Source organism: Hemibagrus wyckioides, linkage group LG14 (genome assembly GCF_019097595.1).
Source record: "Hemibagrus wyckioides isolate EC202008001 linkage group LG14, SWU_Hwy_1.0, whole genome shotgun sequence".
Lineage (NCBI taxonomy): Eukaryota > Metazoa > Chordata > Actinopteri > Siluriformes > Bagridae > Hemibagrus > Hemibagrus wyckioides.
The window spans coordinates 2,916,388-2,937,768 of NC_080723.1; the positions used below are offsets into that span (position 1 = coordinate 2,916,388).

A 21,381-nucleotide genomic window follows, 5' to 3' on the forward strand; every position below is an offset into this window, starting at 1 on the left:
ATACTGAATGTCAATACTGAAACTCATGATAATGATGGGTTGTAGTTTTTACCACTGTCACTAAATTAAAACAAACAAAATAACAGATCACATACCCCTGAGCTATACATCAGGGACCGCTGTGGGTCACAGGACACCACTCTATGAACCACAGGAGCTATAAATACAATATTAATACTGTGTTTACTTTTAATTTTCAATAAAATGGCCAATTAGTACTTATTGTTAACTATGTGATGAAAAACAGTAAGGATGTAGAAATGTCTCTAGTTTTACAGTAAATTTTATAAATATTTGTGTTACTGTGTTATCAGTCCTGTAAGTCCCATAAAATCCTTGGAGGAGGTGAATATTTTTTGTTAATATTATATTATATTATATTATATTATATTATATTATATTATATTATATTATATTATATTATATTATATTATATTATATTATATTATATTATATTATATTATATTATATTATATTATATTATATTATTTTTGACCATTCCTCTAGAAGCGCATTTGTGAGGTTAGGACTCTGCAGGACAGTCAAGTTCCTCCACACCAAACTCACTCATCCATGTCTTTATGGACCTTGCTTTGGTCACTGGTGTGCAGTCATGTTGGAACAGGAAGGGGTCATCCCCAAACTGTTCCCACAAAGCATGAAATTGTCCAAAATGTCTTGGTATGAAGCTGAAGCATTAAGAGTTCCTTTCACTGGAACTAAGGGGCCGAGTCCAACCCCTGAAAAACAACACCTGAACTCAATGATTTGGAGGGGTGTCCCAAAACTTTTGGCAATATAGTGTATCATAATGATTTTAATTTAATTTAATTGTGGTGTGCCTCAAGGCTCGGCAAACCGAACGTGCAAATCTAGTTAGTCTTTAAACGAGTGTGTGTCACAGGTGTGGTTAGACTAAGATTTTTTTCTTTTTTTCTTCTCAGCTCGTGTAAACAACCTTGAAAGCCAAGACATGTTGTCTGGAATGTGTGAAAGTGAGAGGTTTAGTAAAGTGTAAATATATTCAGTGAGTCTATTTTTATGGCTTTTCCTTGATTTGCGGAAAAAACAATAGATTAAATTTAGATTAAACAACATTTTAGAATAATTGAATAGCAAAAAAAAAAAGAAAAGAAAAAGATGTGGTTGTTTGTGTAAAAAGACAATTTAAGTCTGTACCACTTATCCGATCTATTCTCGGGTCACAGGGCATCAAAGCAGGATACACCCTGGACAGTGTGCCAACCCATTGCAGGGCACACACACTACAGGTAATTTAGAGACTCCAATCAGCCTAGAAGCATGTCTTTGGACTGTGGGAGAAAACCCACCAAGCACCAGGAGAACATGCAAACTCCACACACACACACTGAGCAGGAGTGAGACTCAAACCCAGGACACTGGAGGTCTGAGGTGAACATGCTAACCACTAAGCCACCGCGCCACCTCGATTTAAGATATCACGAGCAAAAATATATATATATAGGGTTAAAATTAGCAGAATGGTTGGTCCATAGTTCAAAGTCCAGCTGTTCACAGCGAGCTATGTTTGCGTGTTCGATTCACACTCAATTAAATTATTATTACATGTCTGGAAGTACAGTGGGTTTAAACCCAGTTCCTGCTAAGAGTTTACTATTAGTTCTGCTGGCGTGAGTTTGGTGCTGTACGTCTTACCTTGGGTTCGGTTTCAAGCCTTTTCGAAATTACAAGGTGAGCTCACCTTGAAATTATTTCTGTAATTATTATAATCTGGCAGTTTCTTGATTTGGGTATTGTTGCTCATTGTATTGCAGATAATCACTTTAATTACGCTGGTGTAATTGCACATTATCAGCTTAAAATTACATGCATGAGAAATTACAGACTATACCTTTTTTCATGAGTTTTGAAGCTGTGGGTGTTTCGGGAGCTTGATCAAGAAATATCCCTCTGTTTATATTCGCCTCATCAGTTCTAACTCTTAGATATGCTGAGCCATCGGTTTATTTTGCCTACCTTGTAGCTACACATATTAGCCACTTTTTTAAAGTAAACCTGCAGTATAGGTCACTTTATATAGGTCTACCATTACTGACTGTGGTCTGTTCACTGCTTTACAATTTATTCCTCCCTTCTACACCATCACTGGACCTGCTGTGCAGTTGTTATTGATATTAATGCATCAGATGCAGCAGTGTTTCTGGGATTTTAAAATACGCAGGTGAGAAAATTTTAACCAGGGATTCTTCTGATGAATAGGTAGAAGAACATGAACGCAAACTGTGCAGGGAAAAAGATTAGGTATAGGCTCTAAATGATCTGACCAGAGAGTGTCCAGTCGTATCCAGAAAGAGGCAATACGGGTGCGAGTTTTCGTTCCAATCAAGCAGAAGCTGTAGCCATTTTGAAAGCCAAGATCGGCTAATTGAACAGGTGGAATCAGGTTTGGCGCCGGCTTAACTGGAATGAAAACCTGTATACATGCCGGCCCTTTTCGAACAGGACTGGACATCCCTGAACTAGACAGTGCACTGAACTAAACAAAAGCATCTGTAGTATCTAATAAGTACATTAGATTAGGTAACACAGTTACTTTATCAACTCCGCTGTGCTCGATACACAAGTTCCAGAGCATCATACAGAATCATGTTACTGCTGCGCTGAGAATGGCAGGTGATATCTGATCAGAGGTGGACATGTGACCTATTTATTGATGGTATAACAGGGATGTTGCTGTGTAGATAAGTGGTTCTCAGCCTTTTTGTAGCCAGGGACCTTTTCAACATACACTACCAGTCAAAAGTTTGGACACACCTTTTAATTCAATGTTTTTTGTTTAGGGATTTATTTTCTACATTCTAGACCAATACTGGAGATGTCAAAACTATGAAATAACACACATGGACTTAAGTAATCCATATGTAATGACAACAAAAAACAGTCAGTTGTTATTTTAAGACACGAAGGTCAGGTGTTCTGGAATAGTTCTTGCAAGAACAGTATTGTCAAGTGCATTTGCAAAACCCATCAAGCACCATGATGAAACTGGCTCACATGAAGACCATCCCAGTAAAGCAAGACCAAAACTTACCTCTGCTGCAGAGGGGAAGTTCATTTAGAGTGACCAGCCTCAGAAATCACCAATTAACAGCACCTCAGATTAGAGCCGTTATGAAGGCTTTACAGAGCATCAGTAGCAGACATATCTCAATATCAACTGTTCAAAGGACATTATTGTGTATTTCGTCCGCCTTCAGCATTGCTTTACAATGTAGAAAGAAATAAACATCAGGAAAGACCATGGAATTAGAAGGTGTGTCCAAACTTTTGACTGGTAGTGTATAAGGGGATGTGGTTATAAGTATAAGCCTACTGGTTAAAGTGTTAGTGGAAGGTTGTGAGTTTGAATCCCAGGTCCACCAAGCTGCCACTGCTGGGCCCCTGAGCAAGGCCCTTAATCCTCAGTTGTATAAATGAGATAAATGTAAGTCGCTCTGGATAAAGGTGATGTGTCTTATTAACTGTTGGATTAAATTTCTTTAATTCAGACCTAAATTCAAACCTCAGAAACCTTGTGGTTTTTACCACTGTAACTAAACTAACACAAACAAACAAAATAATAGATCACATACCCCTCATCTATACATCAGGGACCGCTGTGGGTCACAGGACACCACTCTGAGAACCACAGGAGCTATAAATACAATATCAATACTGCGTCAGAGATCTTTTTTATTTTCAATAAAATGGCCAATTGGTACTTATTGTTGACTACGTGATGGAAAACAGTAAGGATGTAGAAATGTACAGTATATTAATTCTGTTTCAGTCAAGTGTGGTATTAATATACGCAGGTCAATACTCACAAATCAGATATTTCATACTGTTTTTCCTGTTAAAGCTTTTTATGTGAATTTCAATAAAATGTATTTTCCATTTGTTGTTGTTAAAGGTCAACAACATAAACAGCATGAAATCATATGAAATAATTTAATATTGACCTAAATATATGTATAAATATGGCTGTTTGCCTGAAAATGGAATTAATGTACTCTACATTTCCCTATTATTGTCATTTGCTGCCGAATAATAATAATAAGTAAGAAATGGTCATTCTATTGAGTGAAAATAAAAGGTCAGTCTCTAATGTTTGCTCAGTTCGGCAGGGTCTGACCTGATGAAACGTTCCAAATGGTCATCAATTTAAAATGGTCAGTAACATTTTCAAAAAAAATGTGTAATATGAAATCAAGCCATAAATCAAACCAAATTAATCTCATGTGTCGCTGACTGCAGTATTAATAGTCCAATGGATGTTTTTTCTGCATTATTACTGGGAACTCTAGATCTGATTTATGTACTTGTAACTGGGAAATTCAGACGTCTGAATGTTCAACACTCACTCAGAGCGTCTACACTTTTTAATTAGAGAACAGAAATAATGTGCTGGTTGAGGTGACAGTGATATACAACTCCTTAATGTCTCCAATTTTGCACTGGTGGTGGGGAAATCAAATAAAAGAGAGAAACCATTCCTGGGTAATCAAGCATAATCCAATGTCTAGTTCATTTAACATTAGAAAATGACAGTTGATTAACTGTTAACTGGAGGAGGGGGCAGTGGCTTATTGGTTAGTGTGCCTCGCACCTCGAGGGTTGGGGGTTTGATTCATGCTCCACTCCACTCTGTGTGTAGAGTTTTCATGTTCTCCCAGTGCTTCAAGGATTTCCAAAGAAGTGCAGTATAGCCTCGATCTATCTCTAAATTGTGTACATCTCTATAGGCTTATTGGTCTCCCTGTCTTGTGTCTTGAATCCCATGATATAGACTCCAGGCTCTCTGTGACCTTGCAGAGGATAAGTGGCACAGAAAAACAAGACAAACATGAATTTGTTTAAGAAATTACATGTCATATACACTGATCAGGCATAACATTATGACCACCTGCCTAATATTGTGTTGGTCCCCCTTTTGCTGTCGAAACAGCCCTGACCCATTGAGTCATGGACACTAGATCACTGAAGGTGTGCTGTGGTATCTGGCACCCAGATCCTTTAAGTTTACCTACAGGGCTTAAAGGACACTTTTGATAGATACTGACCACTGCAGACCGGGAACACCCCACAAGAGCTGCAGTTTTGGAGATGGTCTGATCCAGTGGTCTAGCCATCACAATTTGGCCCTTCGTCAAACTCACTCAAATCCTTACTCTTGCCCATTTTTCCTGTTTCTAACACATCAACTTTGAGGACAAAATGTTCACTTGCTGCCTAATATATCCCACCCACTAACAGGTGCCATGATGTCTAAACAAATACTTTCTTACTTTCTGCAAAACAAATACTTTCTGCGACTTTTATTCTGACTAGGAAATCATTTTTCCTTGTCAGGTTATTATGGTGCATTCTGGTCCAGTTAGAGCTTGGAGGTGTTGAGTGATGAGGAGAGTGTACTATCTCAGCTCTCAGTACAGCACGGGGTCCTGGTGTTCCAGTGAGGGCCTGAAAATAGGAGATCGATGTGTGGAACTATGGTCCAAGCTCATACTAATAATGCATGAAAGTGTGAAACAGCATGATGACTCGCGGCTTGTTCAGGCTCTGTTTAAAGCCAACAGAATTGCTTATCTGCAGATGCCAGTATATATGTACATGAGCTCTTCTCGTTCACTAAGTGGAGGAAATATACTCCTTGTCTTATAAATCTTCTTGCATATGGACTTTCCAATGGAACGTGTAGAATTTATGGCCTGTGTTGGCTTTAAAATGACCAGCCCGTAAAAAGGCTGATATCCATGTCATGTGGTGGTGTGCACCCAGTTTACAACTCTGTTTCTTCTCCGAGTCTCACGGCTCGGGCTCACGGGTACACTTACCGGCTTCAGAAACTCGTTCTTCCAAACATATGGGCGTGAGTGTGCAAAACAATGTGCCTGTATTCAATGGTCTCACTGTGACCCTATCTGAGTTGAGTTACTGCCCATAAACATGTGACATTTCATCAGAAAAGTGACTTAAGCGAGGTCCCAAACGGAGCAAGTTAATAATAGGTCTCTAATGCTCTGCTGTTTATGCCTCAAGAAGCTGTCACGCCTGCCATAGTGGTCATGTCACTGCACCAACAAAAGGAACAGTTCCTCTGACCATACAGAATACTGTGTGTGTGTGTGTGTGTGTGTGTGTGTGTGTGTGTAAATCTGCTGAAAGCAAATTAGTCATATTTCAGAAATGTCATCAATGCGGCTTTGGAAATTAAGGCAGTATTTAAAATGCTTCTGCTGGACAGCTAATCACAATTAGTGGGTTTGAACATGAAGAACAGTACACTACAAGCTCATGCCTATTATGGATGAATTAGGAAGTATTATTATAAAAGTGTTGGTAAAAATAAATCTCTGTAATGTGATGTTTTATCCAATATGATTGTTCAGATATTTTTATTTTATTCTAACATGAAAATTTTGATATTCATCATAAAATAGAATAGAATCTAAGAAGGCCGTTTAGTTTAGGCCATTTATGTAATTATTATTATTATTTCATTTTCCTTTTTCTCTTTTTCAGAAAAAATGAATTCAGACATTACGCTGATTCTCATACTCATAAGTTGCTCGAAAACTCAATTAAAAAATTGACTATATAGTATGCAGTTACAGAAAGAAATTTTTTCCTTAATCACACTGTCCGGTGTCACCCAGATGGGGATAAATTCCCTTTTATCAAGGCTCATTGATGCACCTGGGGAGTGAAGGCTGGCCCGTGTGATCCGATCCAACAGATGAGCTACTGTTGCTCAAATTGCTAAAGAAGTTAATGCTGGTTCTGATAGAAAGGTATCAGAATACACAGTGCATGACAGTTTGTTGTGTATGGGCTGCATAGCCTCAGACTGGTCAGGGTCCCCATGCTGACCCCTGTGCACCACCAAAAGCGGCAACAATGGGCACGTGAGCATCAGAACTGGACCACAGAGCAATGGATCACGTTTTCTTTTCCATCACCTGGGGAACACATGGCACCAGGACACACTATGGGAAAATGCATTCATGGGATGTGCTGGACAAACAATTCTGATCCATGGAGGCCACACCTCACAACTTACAGGACTTAAAGGATCTGCTGCTAACATCTTGGTGCCAGATACCACAACACACCTTCAGGGATCTAGTGGAGTCCATGCATCAAAGTGGTCAGGGCTGTTTTGGCAGGAAAAAGGGGAACAACAGAATATTAGGCAGGTGGTCATAATGTTATGCCTGATCAGTGTATTTATTCCTATCCCATAAATCCCATATTTCATAAAATCCTGTATCACTAGAACATTTGCTGATCTAACTGGGGAATCCCTCAGACAATGCAATTATCCTTGAAAAGTAAATTTACTGTACTGGTTTTGTTTACCACACCTGAGATTCCATTTTCTAATAAAGCTTCTCACTGTGTATATTACGGCATTGCTCTTTGTGTCTGTAACAACAAATCTGACTATTGGGATTTGTAGACTAGCGTCACGGCTAGCTGATTCTGATTAGTCTGACATTGCTAATCTGCTTTGCCTCTCTGGAGTCCGCCTAATGGGATTACTTCACATTACAAACACAATTCCAACAAATTATCAGCCCAAAGCAGTGCAGCAGATAAGCAGATAGTGACCTGAGAGAGACGTGAACCTGGATATTGTGAAGGTTAATTTATTTTCAGCTTCCTTGAACTGCGTAACATTAGCACCGATATTTATTCAGTTTTCCGAGAGCAGAAATTACACTTCTGGCCAAAAAGCTTGTGATGTGCAATTGATTTGTGAATGTCCATGCACATGCAGATATCTTTTGTAAAGTGATCTTTAGTAACAAACTAATCTGCACTGAAGTATTACCTTCTAACTACTTTGCATATTGGCGTTAACAGATTGCAAACTGTCTGACCTAAAAATAACACTGACCTCACATTATGGCAGATCTGGTGGCAAACACAAGGTGATAGGGAAAAGAGCAGCATATTGAATGTTATGCTGGGAGAGGTGATGCAGTAACACAGTGAGTCACTGCCAGTGTGTGATAAAAGGGTCAGTGAGTGAGAAAAAGAGGCGAGAGATGATTTAGCAAAGCTGCCACCTTCATTTCTGTCACTGACTATTGCCAGGAAACGAGTCAAAGCCCAAAGAGGCATGTTGGATTATCACGTATACTTAGCACAGGGAATGTGTCAGAGCATCATGCACAGGACTACTGTCACCCTTTATGAAATAAAGCTGCATAAAAATCAAGATGTATTTGGAAAAACTGAACAATGTGGCTTCTGTCACTCAGTTCCAGTTCCTTTCCAAAAATGTGTCACATTGGTGGACGTACTACGCTAAAGTTTTATGTGCTATGTGCTAAACACACACACACACAGACTATATACAGGTGAATCAGTGAATAAGACTGATGATCTCCTCATCATGGTACCTGTTAGTGGGTGGGATATATTAGGCAGCAAGTGAATATTTTGTCCTCAAAGTTGATGTGTTAGAACCAGGAAAAATGGACAAGCGTAAGGATTTGAGCGAATTTGACGAAATTGTGATGGCTAGACCACTGGATCAGAGCATCTCCAAAACTGCAGCTCTTGTGGGGTGTTCCCGGTCTGCAGTGGTCAATATCTGTCAAAAGTGGTCCAAGGAAGGAACAGTGGTGAAGCGGCGACAGGGTCATGGGCGGCCAAGGCTCATTATTGGACCACAGAGCAATGGAAGAAGGTGGCCTGGTCTGATGAATCACATTTTCTTTTAAATCACATGGATGGCCGGGTGCGTGTGCGTACCTTACCTTACCTTATGGGGAACACATATGTGCACCAGAATGCACTATGGGAAGAAGGCAAGCTGGCGAATGCAGTGTCATGTTTTGAGCAATGTTCTGCTGGGAAACCTTGGGTCCTGCCATGTGGATGTTACTTTGACACGTACCATTGTTGCAGACCATGTACACTCTTTCATGGAAACGGTATTCCCTGATGGCTGTGGCCTCTTTCAGCAGGATAATGCTCTGTGCCACAAAGCAAAAATGGTTCAGGAATGGTTTGAAGAGTTTGGAGTTTGAGGTGTTGACTTGGCCAAATCCAAATATCCCTAGATCTCAATCCAATCCAGCATCTGTGGGATGTGCTGGACAAACAAGTCCGATCCATTGAGGCCCCACCTCGCAACTTAGAGGACTTAAAGGATCTGCTGCTAACATCTTGGTGCCAGATCCCACAGCACACCTTCAGGGATCTAGTGGAGTCCATGTCTCGATAGATCAGGGCAGCAGAAGGGGGACCAACACAATGTTAGGCAGGTGGTCTTAATGTCATGGCTGATATATATATATATATAGAGAGAGAGAGAGAGAGAGAGAGAGAGAGAGAGAGTAAGTATATATAAGTAAGTAAGTAACTCCGAATAATTCATTTACTAATTAAAGCTCAACTTCATTGTAGATATAAAGTTTAAGTAGGTGCGTTTAGTGCAGTAGTGAACACGTTAAGAAGCCCCGCCTCCTCCGCGTGACGTTTCATTTCCTCCTCCTTTGGCGCACACATCAAATACCAGCACGAGAGTTTCCCTCAGTGAGGCATGCTAATGTGAGTAGCACCGGCGGACATGGCTCTCTTTTCACAGATTTTACTAATAACCTTATACACTAACTCTGCATGTTTACAGCGATATCTGCTCTAAATTCTCCTGTCATGTTAGTTTAGCTCAGCTGTGGTACCTTTAGCCGACGTTAGCTCTCCTTAGCTAACGGGGTAATTGTTTGCTAGCTGTTCAAATATTTAGCGCCGTTCAGTTATATAGTGTATATAGACGGTATATAACTAGTGAATGCTTCTATTTTACAACAATGTAATTACAAATCATGTTCTTGACAACTTTTTGTGTATTTACACCCCTCCCCTTTTGCTTTGCTTCAGTGTTCACTCGAGCTGGCATGGACTCTTAAAGTTTGTGCAGAATTTTTGGTTTTTATCCATTTTAGATCAAATCCCTCAGAGCGGTGTCTGATCTCATTGTTTAATCGGAGAGATTAGATTAGATTTTAGCTTTTGTACAAAGCAGTCAGTATTTCACATTTCCTAACATTTACATAAGCACTTAGAAATAGTGTAGAATCTTGTGTGCTCTCAGACTTTGGGGTGTGTGTGTGTGTGTGTGTGTGTGTGTGTACAAAATATTCCATATTGCTTTTTGGCCGAAATCAATCAACGCTTTTGATTGACCCAGATGTGTAGCAGCTGGATTAGATTAGATTAGAGATTGTTGCTACTATTAATATGGATCTTAACGCTGTGTTATTGTTTGTTTGGTTGGTTTGGTTTGGTTTGTTTTTTCCTAAACAGGATAATAGTGAAACATGACAGCTGAGAAAAGCAGACCAAATCTCTAAACTCGAAGACTTCCTCAGCTTCCTCGTCACCCAGGTTGGTGATCGGTTTCAGCCAGACACCCCGTGGAGTTTTCTCACTAATGTGCTTAAGTAAGCGAGTGAGCTAAGTTTCAAAGCATCATTTTTTCCCAAATCAGGGAATTATTTAGTTCAGTTGCGCTTGTAGAATCAGCTATAAATCTGGGACACGCTTACAGTTGGGCTGCCTGTCAAACCGGGGTCCTTTATGAGGTATTCCATCATAATGCCTGTATGGTTTGGGCTTTATGGATTGCGATGACTCTATAAATGAAAGCATGTTTCTTTTGTGAATTTTGGGCCAGTTTGTACTGAAATAAGGTTTTGTTTTGGAGAGGAATAACACAGGGTATAGGTTTGTACAGGTCAGAATACACTTTTTTTCGTTCTGTGTGCATCCTGCTCACTTTGTTAGTGTGTGTGTGTGTGTGTGTGATATAGAAACGTAAAAAAAAAAGCTTATTTCACTTTTTCTTTTGCATTCCATGCATTCCATTTTAGTCCCAGTTCACCTCTCTTAGTCTTTCTGGATCCTGTGGGAAAGAAAATGATGTTCAGTTTGTATCGCTATTTATATTTGGAAGCCTGGTCTGATGAATCGCGTTTTCTTTTAAATGATGGCCGTGGTGTGTGTGTGTGTATGTGTGTGTCGCTTACCTGACATGGTACCAGGATGCACTATAGGAAGAAGGTGAGCCGGCGGAGGCAGTGTCATGCTTTGGGCAATGTTCTGCTGGGAATCCTTGGGTCCTGCCATCCATGTGGATGTTACTTTGACACATACCACCTACCTAAGCATTGTTGCAGACCATGTACACCCTTTCATAGAAACAGTATTTCCTGATGGCTGTGGCCTCAGGATAATGCGCCGTGCCACAAATCAAAAATGGTTCAGGAATGGTTTGACGATGAGTTTGAGGTGTTGACCTCCAAATTCCCCAGATCGCAGTCCAATCCAGCATCTCTGGGATGTGCTGGACAAACAAGATCCGTGGAAGCCCCACCTCGCAACTTAGAGGACTTAAAGGATCTGCTGCTAACATCTTGGTGCCAGATCCCACAGCACACCTTCAGGGATCTAGTGGAGTCCATGCCTCGACGGGTCAGGGCTGTTTTGGCAGCAAAAGGGGGACCAACACTATTAGGCAGGTGGTCATAATGTTATGGCTGATCGGTGTGTATCTCTATTTATATTTGTTTAGAGCGTGTTTAATCCGAATAACGTATTCGTATTTGGTTAAATCCCTGATAGCAACCAACCTGCGTGTTGTGTCAGAGGAAACAGCTTGAGGAATAACTCGCAGTTCAATCACGCCTGGAACCTATTTACATGCCTGCCTCTCTGGATAAATCGTTGTGGTAAGCGTGTAATGTTAGTAGGGCAGCGTGGGTGCACTCATCTCTGGAACCACAGTATCTCTTTAACATGCCCCTTAACAAATCATTTTGGCTGGGGCATAAGCAGGACAGCTGCCATGATCTCGTCTCCATATCACACGGCTCATTCAGGCATGTGATGAGACGAGCTGCTCAGCCTAAAGAGAGTCTCCTCTGACATGAACTGTTGTGACTCTGCCACAAAACTGCTGGAGCATTGCACTCACTCCCTCAAGCTTTTTACTGTTTTTAGCCTTGTTTATTATGTGCACTCAAATCAGAGAGTGCATCTGGGATGACATGAACTGAATAATGCAGCACAGGATGAGGAAATGGCACCATGGATATGTTAAAGATGTTATGTTTGTGTACACAGGATTGTATGCACACTGATTGATTTAGATATATTACATATTTTAAAAGGAAACAATCCTGTTAGCCGTTTTTAATAGCGGAGTTATGCCAACATTTTGGAATAATAAAAAAAAGTCCTATTTACCAAAGCTATTTCTGAGAAATAAAGCCAGAAATTGTGTTTATACAACTCCCAAAAATAATTGGCTGCCACGATGTGAAGAGTCTGTCCTCTAGCAGTGTAAATTCATTAAACACTTTAATCAATGACAACATGTGCAGTCGTTTTTAGAAACGCACTGAAAATTCACAGTCATGATGCAAACTCGGAAAACACATGCAACTTAATAAACTCTGTGGGGTGAGCCTCTAAACAACTTACAAGCTTATGTTGGACACTCAAAGGGGATTTAACCATGGCGTGTATATTACATTAGATTAGATTTGATTTAAAATTATGGGCAAGCGTAAGGATTTGAGCGAGTTTGACAAGGGCCAAATTGTGATGGCTAGACCACTGGATCAGAGCATCTCCTAAACTGCAGCTCTTGTGGGGTGTTGCCGGTCTGCAGTGGTCAGTATCTATCAAAAGTATCCTTTAAGACCTCTAAGTTGTGAGGTGGGGACTCCATGGGCCTTAAAGGATCTTCTGCTAACATCTTGGTGCCAGATACTGCAGCACACCTTCAGGGATCTAATGGAGTCCATGCCTCGAAAAGTCAGGGCTGTTTTGGCAGCAAAAGGGGGACCAACACAATATTAGGCGAGTGGTCATAATGTTATGCTTGATCAGTGTACAAAGTCAACACTACAGTACACCTGAATGCATGGTGAAAGTAGAAAATCTGTGCAAACTGTGTATTATTAGTCCATGTGCAAAGACAGGTTGGGGGAAGGGGGATTAGCACCATTTTGAAGCGTTCAGCAGCTTGACAGCTTAGGGGAAGAAGCTATCCCTTAGTCTGCTGGTGTGACAGTGGAGCGATTCCCAGATGGGAGAAGATTAAATAATCCATGGACAGGGTGAGTGAGGTCCTTTCTGATGCCTCTATCCCTCCATAGCAAGCATTTGTGATGACTATCCTTGATGGAAGGTATCTTCACACCCATGAGGATTTGGTCATGGTATTGACCACCCTCTAGAGGTCCTTCCAGTTGGACAGTGACACACTGAGGTCCAGTTTGTCAGTATGCTTTTGATGGTACCACAATCGATGTTTAATAGCTGTGTAGACAGGTGAGATTTCCTCATTGTCCCCAGGAAGAAAACATGCTGTTGTGCCTCCTTGATTAGAGTAGTGGTGTCAAGGCCCTACATAAAGTAAGAGAAGTGAATTTAAAGGGAACTTAAACCAGGGCACACACTCTAGCTCAGTTCTTGTTGATGTACATAGGGGTGTGTGTTTGTGGCACTTTTTAGTCCACAGTGGATTTCTTGCACTTTTGAGTATTGGATGCCAGTTTCTTATCAGCACACTACATGGCAAGGTGTGTACCTCTTCCCTGTAGGCCATCTTCATCATTATCATCATCACCATCACTAATACATCATCATCAGGGCTACTACCGTGTTGTCATCTGTGAAATGATCATTTGGAGCCCTAAGTGTAAAGGAGAATGCTTAGGAACCAGCCATGTGGAACCCACTATGAAGGTGGAGGAGATGTTATTTTCAAACATTAAACAACTGGTCTGCTAGTAAAACAAAGTCCAGGGACCAGTTACAGAGGGATGTGATGTTGCCAAGGTCAATTTGGAGATCCACTTGGATGGGTTGACACTGTTAATAGCTGAACTGAAACCTATGAATAGCATCCTAATATAGCAGATGCTAATATCCAGCTGGGTAAGTGAGGTGTCCTGGTGATGGCATCCTTTGTTGACCTGTTTGGGCAACTGACAATGATCCAGTGTTGAGGGCAGAAAGGATTTCCAGTGGAAAAATGATTAGCCTCTCAAAGCCTTGGCAGCAGCAATTTTTGGCACTGGCACACTGGTGGCAGTTTTGGAGTGGGTATGGAGCACTGCTTGGGCCAACTTGAAATTGTCCATGACAACCCCTGCCAACTGCTCTATACAGGCCCTGAGCATCTGGCCGTCAGCAGTCACGCCAGCAGCCTTGTGTGCCTTCATTCTGCTCAGGGTGGAGCACACATCATTGGTGGAGATTGTAAGCAGCAGGTTACTGGGTTTAATGTAATGTTTTGTGTTTCCGTAATTGAAGCAAGCAAAGACGTTAAGCTCATCAAGGAGCTCATAAATTAATTAATATAACTGATTCAAGAAGAATTTGCCACATATTTCGAGGGTCATAGTTAAAGTTGTCCTTACCTTGCTCTTTCATGATTCTCCTTCTCAGGTTGGTCGCTGAATGAGCTGTAGGCTTCAAGGCTTCTAATCTAAGAGTAGCGTCTTGTCCTTGGGTTGAGTTGGGCCGCTTCATTCATCCGTGGCTACTGACTAGGGAGTGTGACTAGTTTCATCGCAGCCACTGATGCAGTGCAGAACATCACAGAGTTGGTGTAGCTTTCAGTATCAGTGTGAAAGTCCAGGGTGGCCTTAAAAGCAAACACAGTCCAGTCTGTGTGCTGGATCCGATGCTGTAGTGAAGAGTCTGCTCCCTCCAGCCACTCTTTGACAGACGTCACTGTGGACTTTTATGATAGGGCTGTGTCTGGGGAGTAGAAACAGGGATAAGATGATTAGAAGGTTGCTGTAGTCTTATGTAACATCGGTGTAAATATGATCTCATATAGACATTTTGATGAAATACGCGGAGTGCAGTCTGTAGTATGACACGAGTGAAATCACCAGCATCAGTAAAGACCTTATGCACTGTATGTAATTGTAAGCATCGGACCAAATCCTTTAAGCTTAGCATTAGCCTTCAGACAGGCATATACTGCAGCGATTATGGTACATGTACATCTTTTTTTAAGGTTTCTATGCCACTGCAGAGCTCTTCCTATCATCCTGTTTGGCTTACTCTGGCATGATGTCTTGGCTGCCTACGGTGGTAGCTGATGGAAGTTGAATACACCAGTTTGTGTAATCACTAGAGAGTGTTGTGTGTGTGAAAATGACAGGAGGTCAGAGTTTCTGTAATATTCAAACCAGCCCATCTGGCACTGATATTCATACCAAAACGAAAGCCACATAGATCACTCTTTTTTTTTTTTGTGTGTGTGATGATTGATGTCAGCTGAAGCTCTTGACCTGTGATGCTGCCACATGATCGGCTGATTAGATAACTGCGTGAACGTACAGGTGTTCCTAACAAAGTGGACGGTGAGTACAATTAAACTAAAAATTGCTGGGTAAAAGCTGTAAACAGTGTTGTTGGGGAATGCTGTGTAATTTAATATGGTTCAATAATACAATTGTGGAAGAAACGTTAAATTTTTAAACAAGCGTTTTGATCTGGACCTGATTTGATGCAAGTTTTTGGATCCATTCCTCATACATCATCACACCATAACCTTAGGCAGGAAAAAAAGTCTGTCGAGTTTAAACATTATGATTAATTAAACATTTAAATGCCATAAAAGTCTGGCTGCTGCTATCAGTGCTGAGAAAAAGGAGACTAAAGCCAGAAAACATACAGAGAGGAGTGAGAGAGTCTGATCTAGATTAACTGTGTGTCAAAGCATGGAGGTAGATTTATTGTTATTAATTATTGTTTGCAAACACTAGCTCGCCACTGCTCTCAGACGCTTTCTGCTGCTCTTTCTTTCTTCCTCTTTTACAGCGCCTTCTCAGGTGGCCAACTATACCGTCAGCCGTCGTACTGACCTGTCACTCTCTTGAGTATGCTGATTGGGACACAGCCTTTAAGCTGTCAGATTCATTTGTGCCGTGGAGAAGTGTGCAGCGTGAGCCGCTTTACTAAATGTTCTTCTCAGTACCTTGCAATCGTAGTTTTTGTGTATAGAGGTTCCTAGAGCTCAAGTGTCGTGTCTTTCTCCTTTGCATGAATTAAGTTAAAATACATTTAAGGGAATTACGATAGCATTGTAGCAATCTGAGAGTGTCCCAGACTGCATACTGTGCATTATATGGTCTTAATTGGTAATGAAACTAGGGCTGGACAAAGCAGTAGCCCATGTGCATTAAAGAATCAGCCTTTGTGTGCAGGTTATTAGTTGTTTATTCACAGTTGCCCAGGGGACCTTATAGGTTAAACAGCCAGATATGACCAAAAAAAGAACGTCTTAGCGATTCAGAGCTTTTCATTTCGTGTGTAGATAGATTTAAATGTAATTTCAACGCACTACCTTGTTTTGTGATGCTCCAATAGCTGTGCTATAACTCTAGCATTTGTTACTCATTCAGTGTCTCACTGCCTGCTCTGGGAATGGGAGAATGATTACTTGGTGAATTAATTAGCAGCCAAAATAGGCAGCTAGCTGAAGGAATGACAGTAACATAGTAGCTGGAAACTACACAATATTGAGTCCTGACCTCAACCTGATAGAACACCTTTGGGATGAATTGGAGTGGAGACTGTGAGCCAGGTCAAAACTGGGACGTCTGCCTTTACATGGACATGAATGTAATATGGAGTTGTCCCACCCTTTGCAGCTATAACAGCTTCAACTCTTCTGGGAAGGCTTTCCACAAGGTTTAGGAGTGTGTTTATGGGAATTTTTGACCATTCCACTAGAAGCGTATTTGTGAGGTCAAGCACTGATGTTGGATGAGAAGGCCTGGCTTGCAGTCTCCGCTTTAATTCATCTCAAAGGCTCTTAAGAAGCATTAAGAGTTCCTTTCACTGGAACTAAGGGGCCGAGCCCAACCCCTGCAAAACAGCACCTGAATTCAATGATTTGGAGGGATGTCCCAAAACTTTTGGCAATATAGTGTATAACTAACTAGTTAAAAGGTAGGGTGAAGAAAAAGGGCACAACACTCTCAGATCTGTGTTCCAGCTGTAAGCCGTAATTCAATTTCTGTAATTTGCTATTCAATCCCATTTGTGTTCATCAGCTCGTCTTTTAGTTTATTAACAAACGTACAAAAGCACTCTGAGTGAAGACCTTGCACGGTGTTGAATGTTATGACACATCTGGAAAACAAAAACCCCAAAACCTGCTCATATTATGGAACACACACTGCAGCTTTAACCATCGCATCCCTGCTGCCCTTCAAGCCAGACTGCACTTCACAATGCTTATGAGTCTGTTATTTTTAGATGAGCCATTTGTAATAAAATCTTGAATCTCATCTGTTGTGTAGGCTAATTGATCGTTGTTTGGAGTGAAGATGTCCTATTGGGAATTCATTACACTCATTATGTCTAGATTTTTCTTCCCTTTTTTTTATTTTTTATTGTGCATTGCGAACAATAACGTCTAATTCACTCCGAGCTGGTCTCTTTCCTTTTGTGTTCCATTCCTAAGGCTTCAATTACTAGCTGGCGAGAGGGGCAGTGGAATATTCATAGGCTCAACCATTTCAGTTAATTCATCTAACAATGTGTAGCGTGGTCCTCTCAGAGAAAAATCACAGAGGAAGATGTGTTATATAAACTGTTGAAATGTGTCCGACCTTGTAATTACCTGTTATTTCGTTTCTCGGATTGTTCGGAATAGGATCTAATGGCTTGTTTTTCACAGATAAACACATTTTGTTTTTGAGTCTCTTCAAGGGATCTTGGTTCAAGTTTCCAGGATCTCTAACTTGACACTTTTGAATCCTTCTTTTAAATAGTAGTTAAAAATAAGTTAAGGGTTTAAGAGCATTTTTTTTTTTTTTTTTTTTTTTTTTTAATATAATACACTTAAGCCTGGCCTCCCCTTTACCATCTAATTAGGAAACTTGGACTGTAAAATCATTGTACACTTTCAAGTGCACTCAGTGTTCAGGTGCTTGAAAGTCAGCTTATAATAATATCAAACACAAAATTAGACTTTTACTGATTTATGAGAATGAGCAAAAGTGCCTACGATTTCTTCTTTTTTGTTTGTTTGTTTGTTTTTGTTGTTTTTTCAAATTAATTGATGCTTTATGGCTTTATTGTTTTTGTTTTTTTTGTTTGTTTTTTTTTAAATTAATTAATTAATTAATTTATTTATTTGCTTGTTTTTATTTGATTGTTTTTGGGGGGATTTTTTGTTTCTTTTTGTTGTTTTTTCTAATTAATTAATTCATTAATTTATTTGTTTATTTTTTTAGGGGGGATTTCTGTTAGTTTTTTTGTTTGTTTGTGTTGTTTTTTTCATTAATCAATTAATTTATTAATTTATAATTTATTATTTGTATTTATTTAATTAATTAATTATTTTATTTGTTGTTTTTATATTTAATTAATTAATTAAGGTATTTATTCATTAGTTTTATTTATTTATTTATTCTTGTAATGAAGTTATGCTTTAAGCTCCGGCTTAAGCCGGCTATTCAACAATACACTAATTCTGTGTCCAGCTTTATCACCCTTCATCAGTGAAAAACAATTTTATTTATTTATTTATGAGGTTATTTGTACAAGTGAGAGAGAATAATAATAATAAACCTTTAAATACTCTTGTTTTTGTATTTTAAGCCTGAACTTTAACATCTGAGGTCCTGATAGACGTCATTCCTTAACCCTTGTTGTCTGTGTTTTCTTGCTGGTCTGTTATCTGTACACTTATTAAGAATTCAAAGCACCTGAGGCAAAGAGAGCTCTCTGGTCAGCTGATGTTGTTTATGCAGAATATAACGCCTGTCTAAACAGGTCAGGATCTATAAAATGACCATTGAGGGATTCTTCTCATAGATTTGCTCCAGTTACTGCTTTATAATAGGAACATTGTTTCTGGACTTTTGTTTGTGGAAAGAAAAGCTGCATCTAGATCGCCCTTTCAATTAGTCAGCATTGATTATCACTTACCTCTGGAGAATACCGCTGGAACTAAGTGGCCTTCGGGCAGGGCAGTGAATTATCGGCCCCACAGGGAACCTGTTAGGAAGTCGTCTTTTTTTATAGTCTCTGACCATGTGGGATGTTTGTGCTTTTAATATTGCTGAAATAAATCGCTAACCCCTAACTTAATTGGGCATTGATTGTGCTATGCAAAACGTACAGCGTTATTCTTTAAACCGTGAAGCAATATAAGTGAGTTCCGAGAGGCTGAGAGGTGTGAAGCCGATGAAGGTCAATCCTTAGCTTAACTCCTCCGGGTATTTTATTGAGGTGGTGGCAAAAATCTGTTTACTAAAAAAATAGCTGCACGGGTATATCATTTGTTAAACATTATAGTGATCCTGATATCACAGAAGCTTGTAATGCAGAAAAACGGCCCCCTACTGAGGTATTTATTGTTCTGCTCTGGGTAATATGATCTGACCATCTGCTTTCTGTGATTTGGTCAGTATAGTTGCATTGGTATGATCTCCCCCAAAAAATACAAGTTTGGACAAACTAATGCAGGCAATCATTTATCATGACGTATTGTTAGGTTGAATTATATTGTGTGTAAGGTATTGGCATTCTGAAAAGGTCTAACCCATGATGTGACAAAAAAATAAGAACCTTTCATAATAAGTATCCAGGCCAAATGTCTGAAGAGTTTTTTTTTTTTTTGTTGCCTTCATCAAGGTCGTCTCGCTGAGAAAATTATATTACTTGGATTCCATTTTAACCAGCATTCACTTTCATATATTCGCTTTTGCAATCACAAATTACAGCAATCACAGATTGATGGATGTTTTGAAAATCTTTTCACATTTCACCTACATTTGTGCATTCACCTAGGGAAGTAAAGCAAAGAGTGCAATCCCGAGAGCTGATTAAATTGCCCATTATAATGACAGCTACTGTTGGCTTGGAATCTTTTCTCGTATGTCACGGTTTCATGGTTGTATTTTTCTATAAATAAAATAATGATACAGTAATGCGATCATATCGCTGCGTGCGAAGTAAACATCCGAGCGACTTTGCAGGAAAAGAACCCTGCTAGACAGTGTGAGAGTTTACAGTTATATTGTAGAGGTGGTGTTTTATTACAGATGACACTTTAAAAAACAATGTGAATATGGATGATAGATATATATATATATATATATATATATATATATATATATATATATATATATATATATATATATATATATATATACATACATACATACATACATACATACATACATACATACATACATACATACATACATACATACAAAATCTTGGTCGTATTCATATTTGTCATTCATCCTGTCATCTGTAATAAAACATTACAGATATCTGTCTGTCTATCTATCTATCTATCAACACTGGCCATGCATAACATTATGACCACCTGCCTAATATCGTGTCGGTCCCCCTTTTGCTGCCAAAACAGCCCTGACCCATCCTGCAGTGTGTATTCTGACCCCTTTCTATCAGAACCAGCATTAACTTCTTCAGCAATCTGAGCAACAGTAGCTCGGTAACAGTATCACACGGGCCAGCCTTCGCTCCCCACGTGCATCAGTGAGCCTTGGCCGTCCATGACCCTGTCGCCGGTTCACCACTGTTTCTTCCTTGGACCACTTTTGATAGATACTGACCACTGCAGACCGGGAACACCCCACAAGAGCTGCAGTTTTGGAGATGCTCTGATCCAGTGGTCTAGCCATCACAATTTGGCCCTTCGTCAAACTCACTCAAATCCTTACGCTTGTCCATTTTTCCTGCTTCTAACACATCAACTTTGAGGACAAAATGTTCACTTGCTGCATAATATATCCCACCCACTAACAGGTGCCATGATGAGGAGATCATCAGTCTTATTCACTTCACTGGTCACTGCTCAGAATGTTAAACCTGATCATATAGATGGATGGATGGATGGATGGATAGAGTGTTTGTGTGTGAGAGAGAACGAGCAATAACACATCTGTGCTCTTGTGTGCACGTGCCTATGAGCACTTGGGTGTGTAGCCATGCAGCTGAATTACTCAATGTGGTGAAATGCTGTGATTTTGGTTCCATTGAGTTTTACATCACCGTGTTGTCTGTGCCAAAATGCAAGCTACAATTAAAAAAGCAAGCTCACGCACTCGTACCTCACTGATATGATTATAGATACCAAGAACAATGCCGATCCACACGGTGAAATGTGCTTCTGATCTGGACGCGAGTGCCCCTCACCACTTCCAGCGGATCTCCATATCAGACCTCAAACTCACGTCTGACTGTGTGCACAGGAGTGTTAAGGTAACAAATTGGCACCCTTAATGTTATTCCTCTTCCCTTTTTTTCCCCCTTTTTTTCCTAAAG

The 21,381-nt window shown here is 40.0% G+C and overlaps 1 protein-coding gene across 7 annotated transcripts in view; it reads left to right on the top strand.

Moving 5' to 3' along the window:
* The first annotated feature begins 9,527 nt into the window (after nucleotides 1-9,527).
* The window catches only part of pot1 (protection of telomeres 1 homolog), a 41,270-nt gene continuing 29,416 nt past the window's right edge, over nucleotides 9,528-21,381 (top strand). For 2 of the 7 annotated variants that reach the window (XR_009206548.1, XM_058408618.1), the window contains exons 1-3: nucleotides 9,569-9,588; nucleotides 10,345-10,425; nucleotides 21,187-21,318. Coding sequence is in view for 5 of the 7 variants with exons in the window: in XM_058408618.1 (XP_058264601.1) it covers nucleotides 21,199-21,318 (120 nt within the window). In the remaining 2 variants the exon portion in view is untranslated. Of the gene's footprint in view, nucleotides 9,589-10,344; nucleotides 10,426-10,462; nucleotides 10,482-21,186; nucleotides 21,319-21,381 lie in introns of those variants that run through there. The other 5 variants (XR_009206547.1, XM_058408614.1, XM_058408617.1 and 2 more) reach the window with 4 other exon arrangements.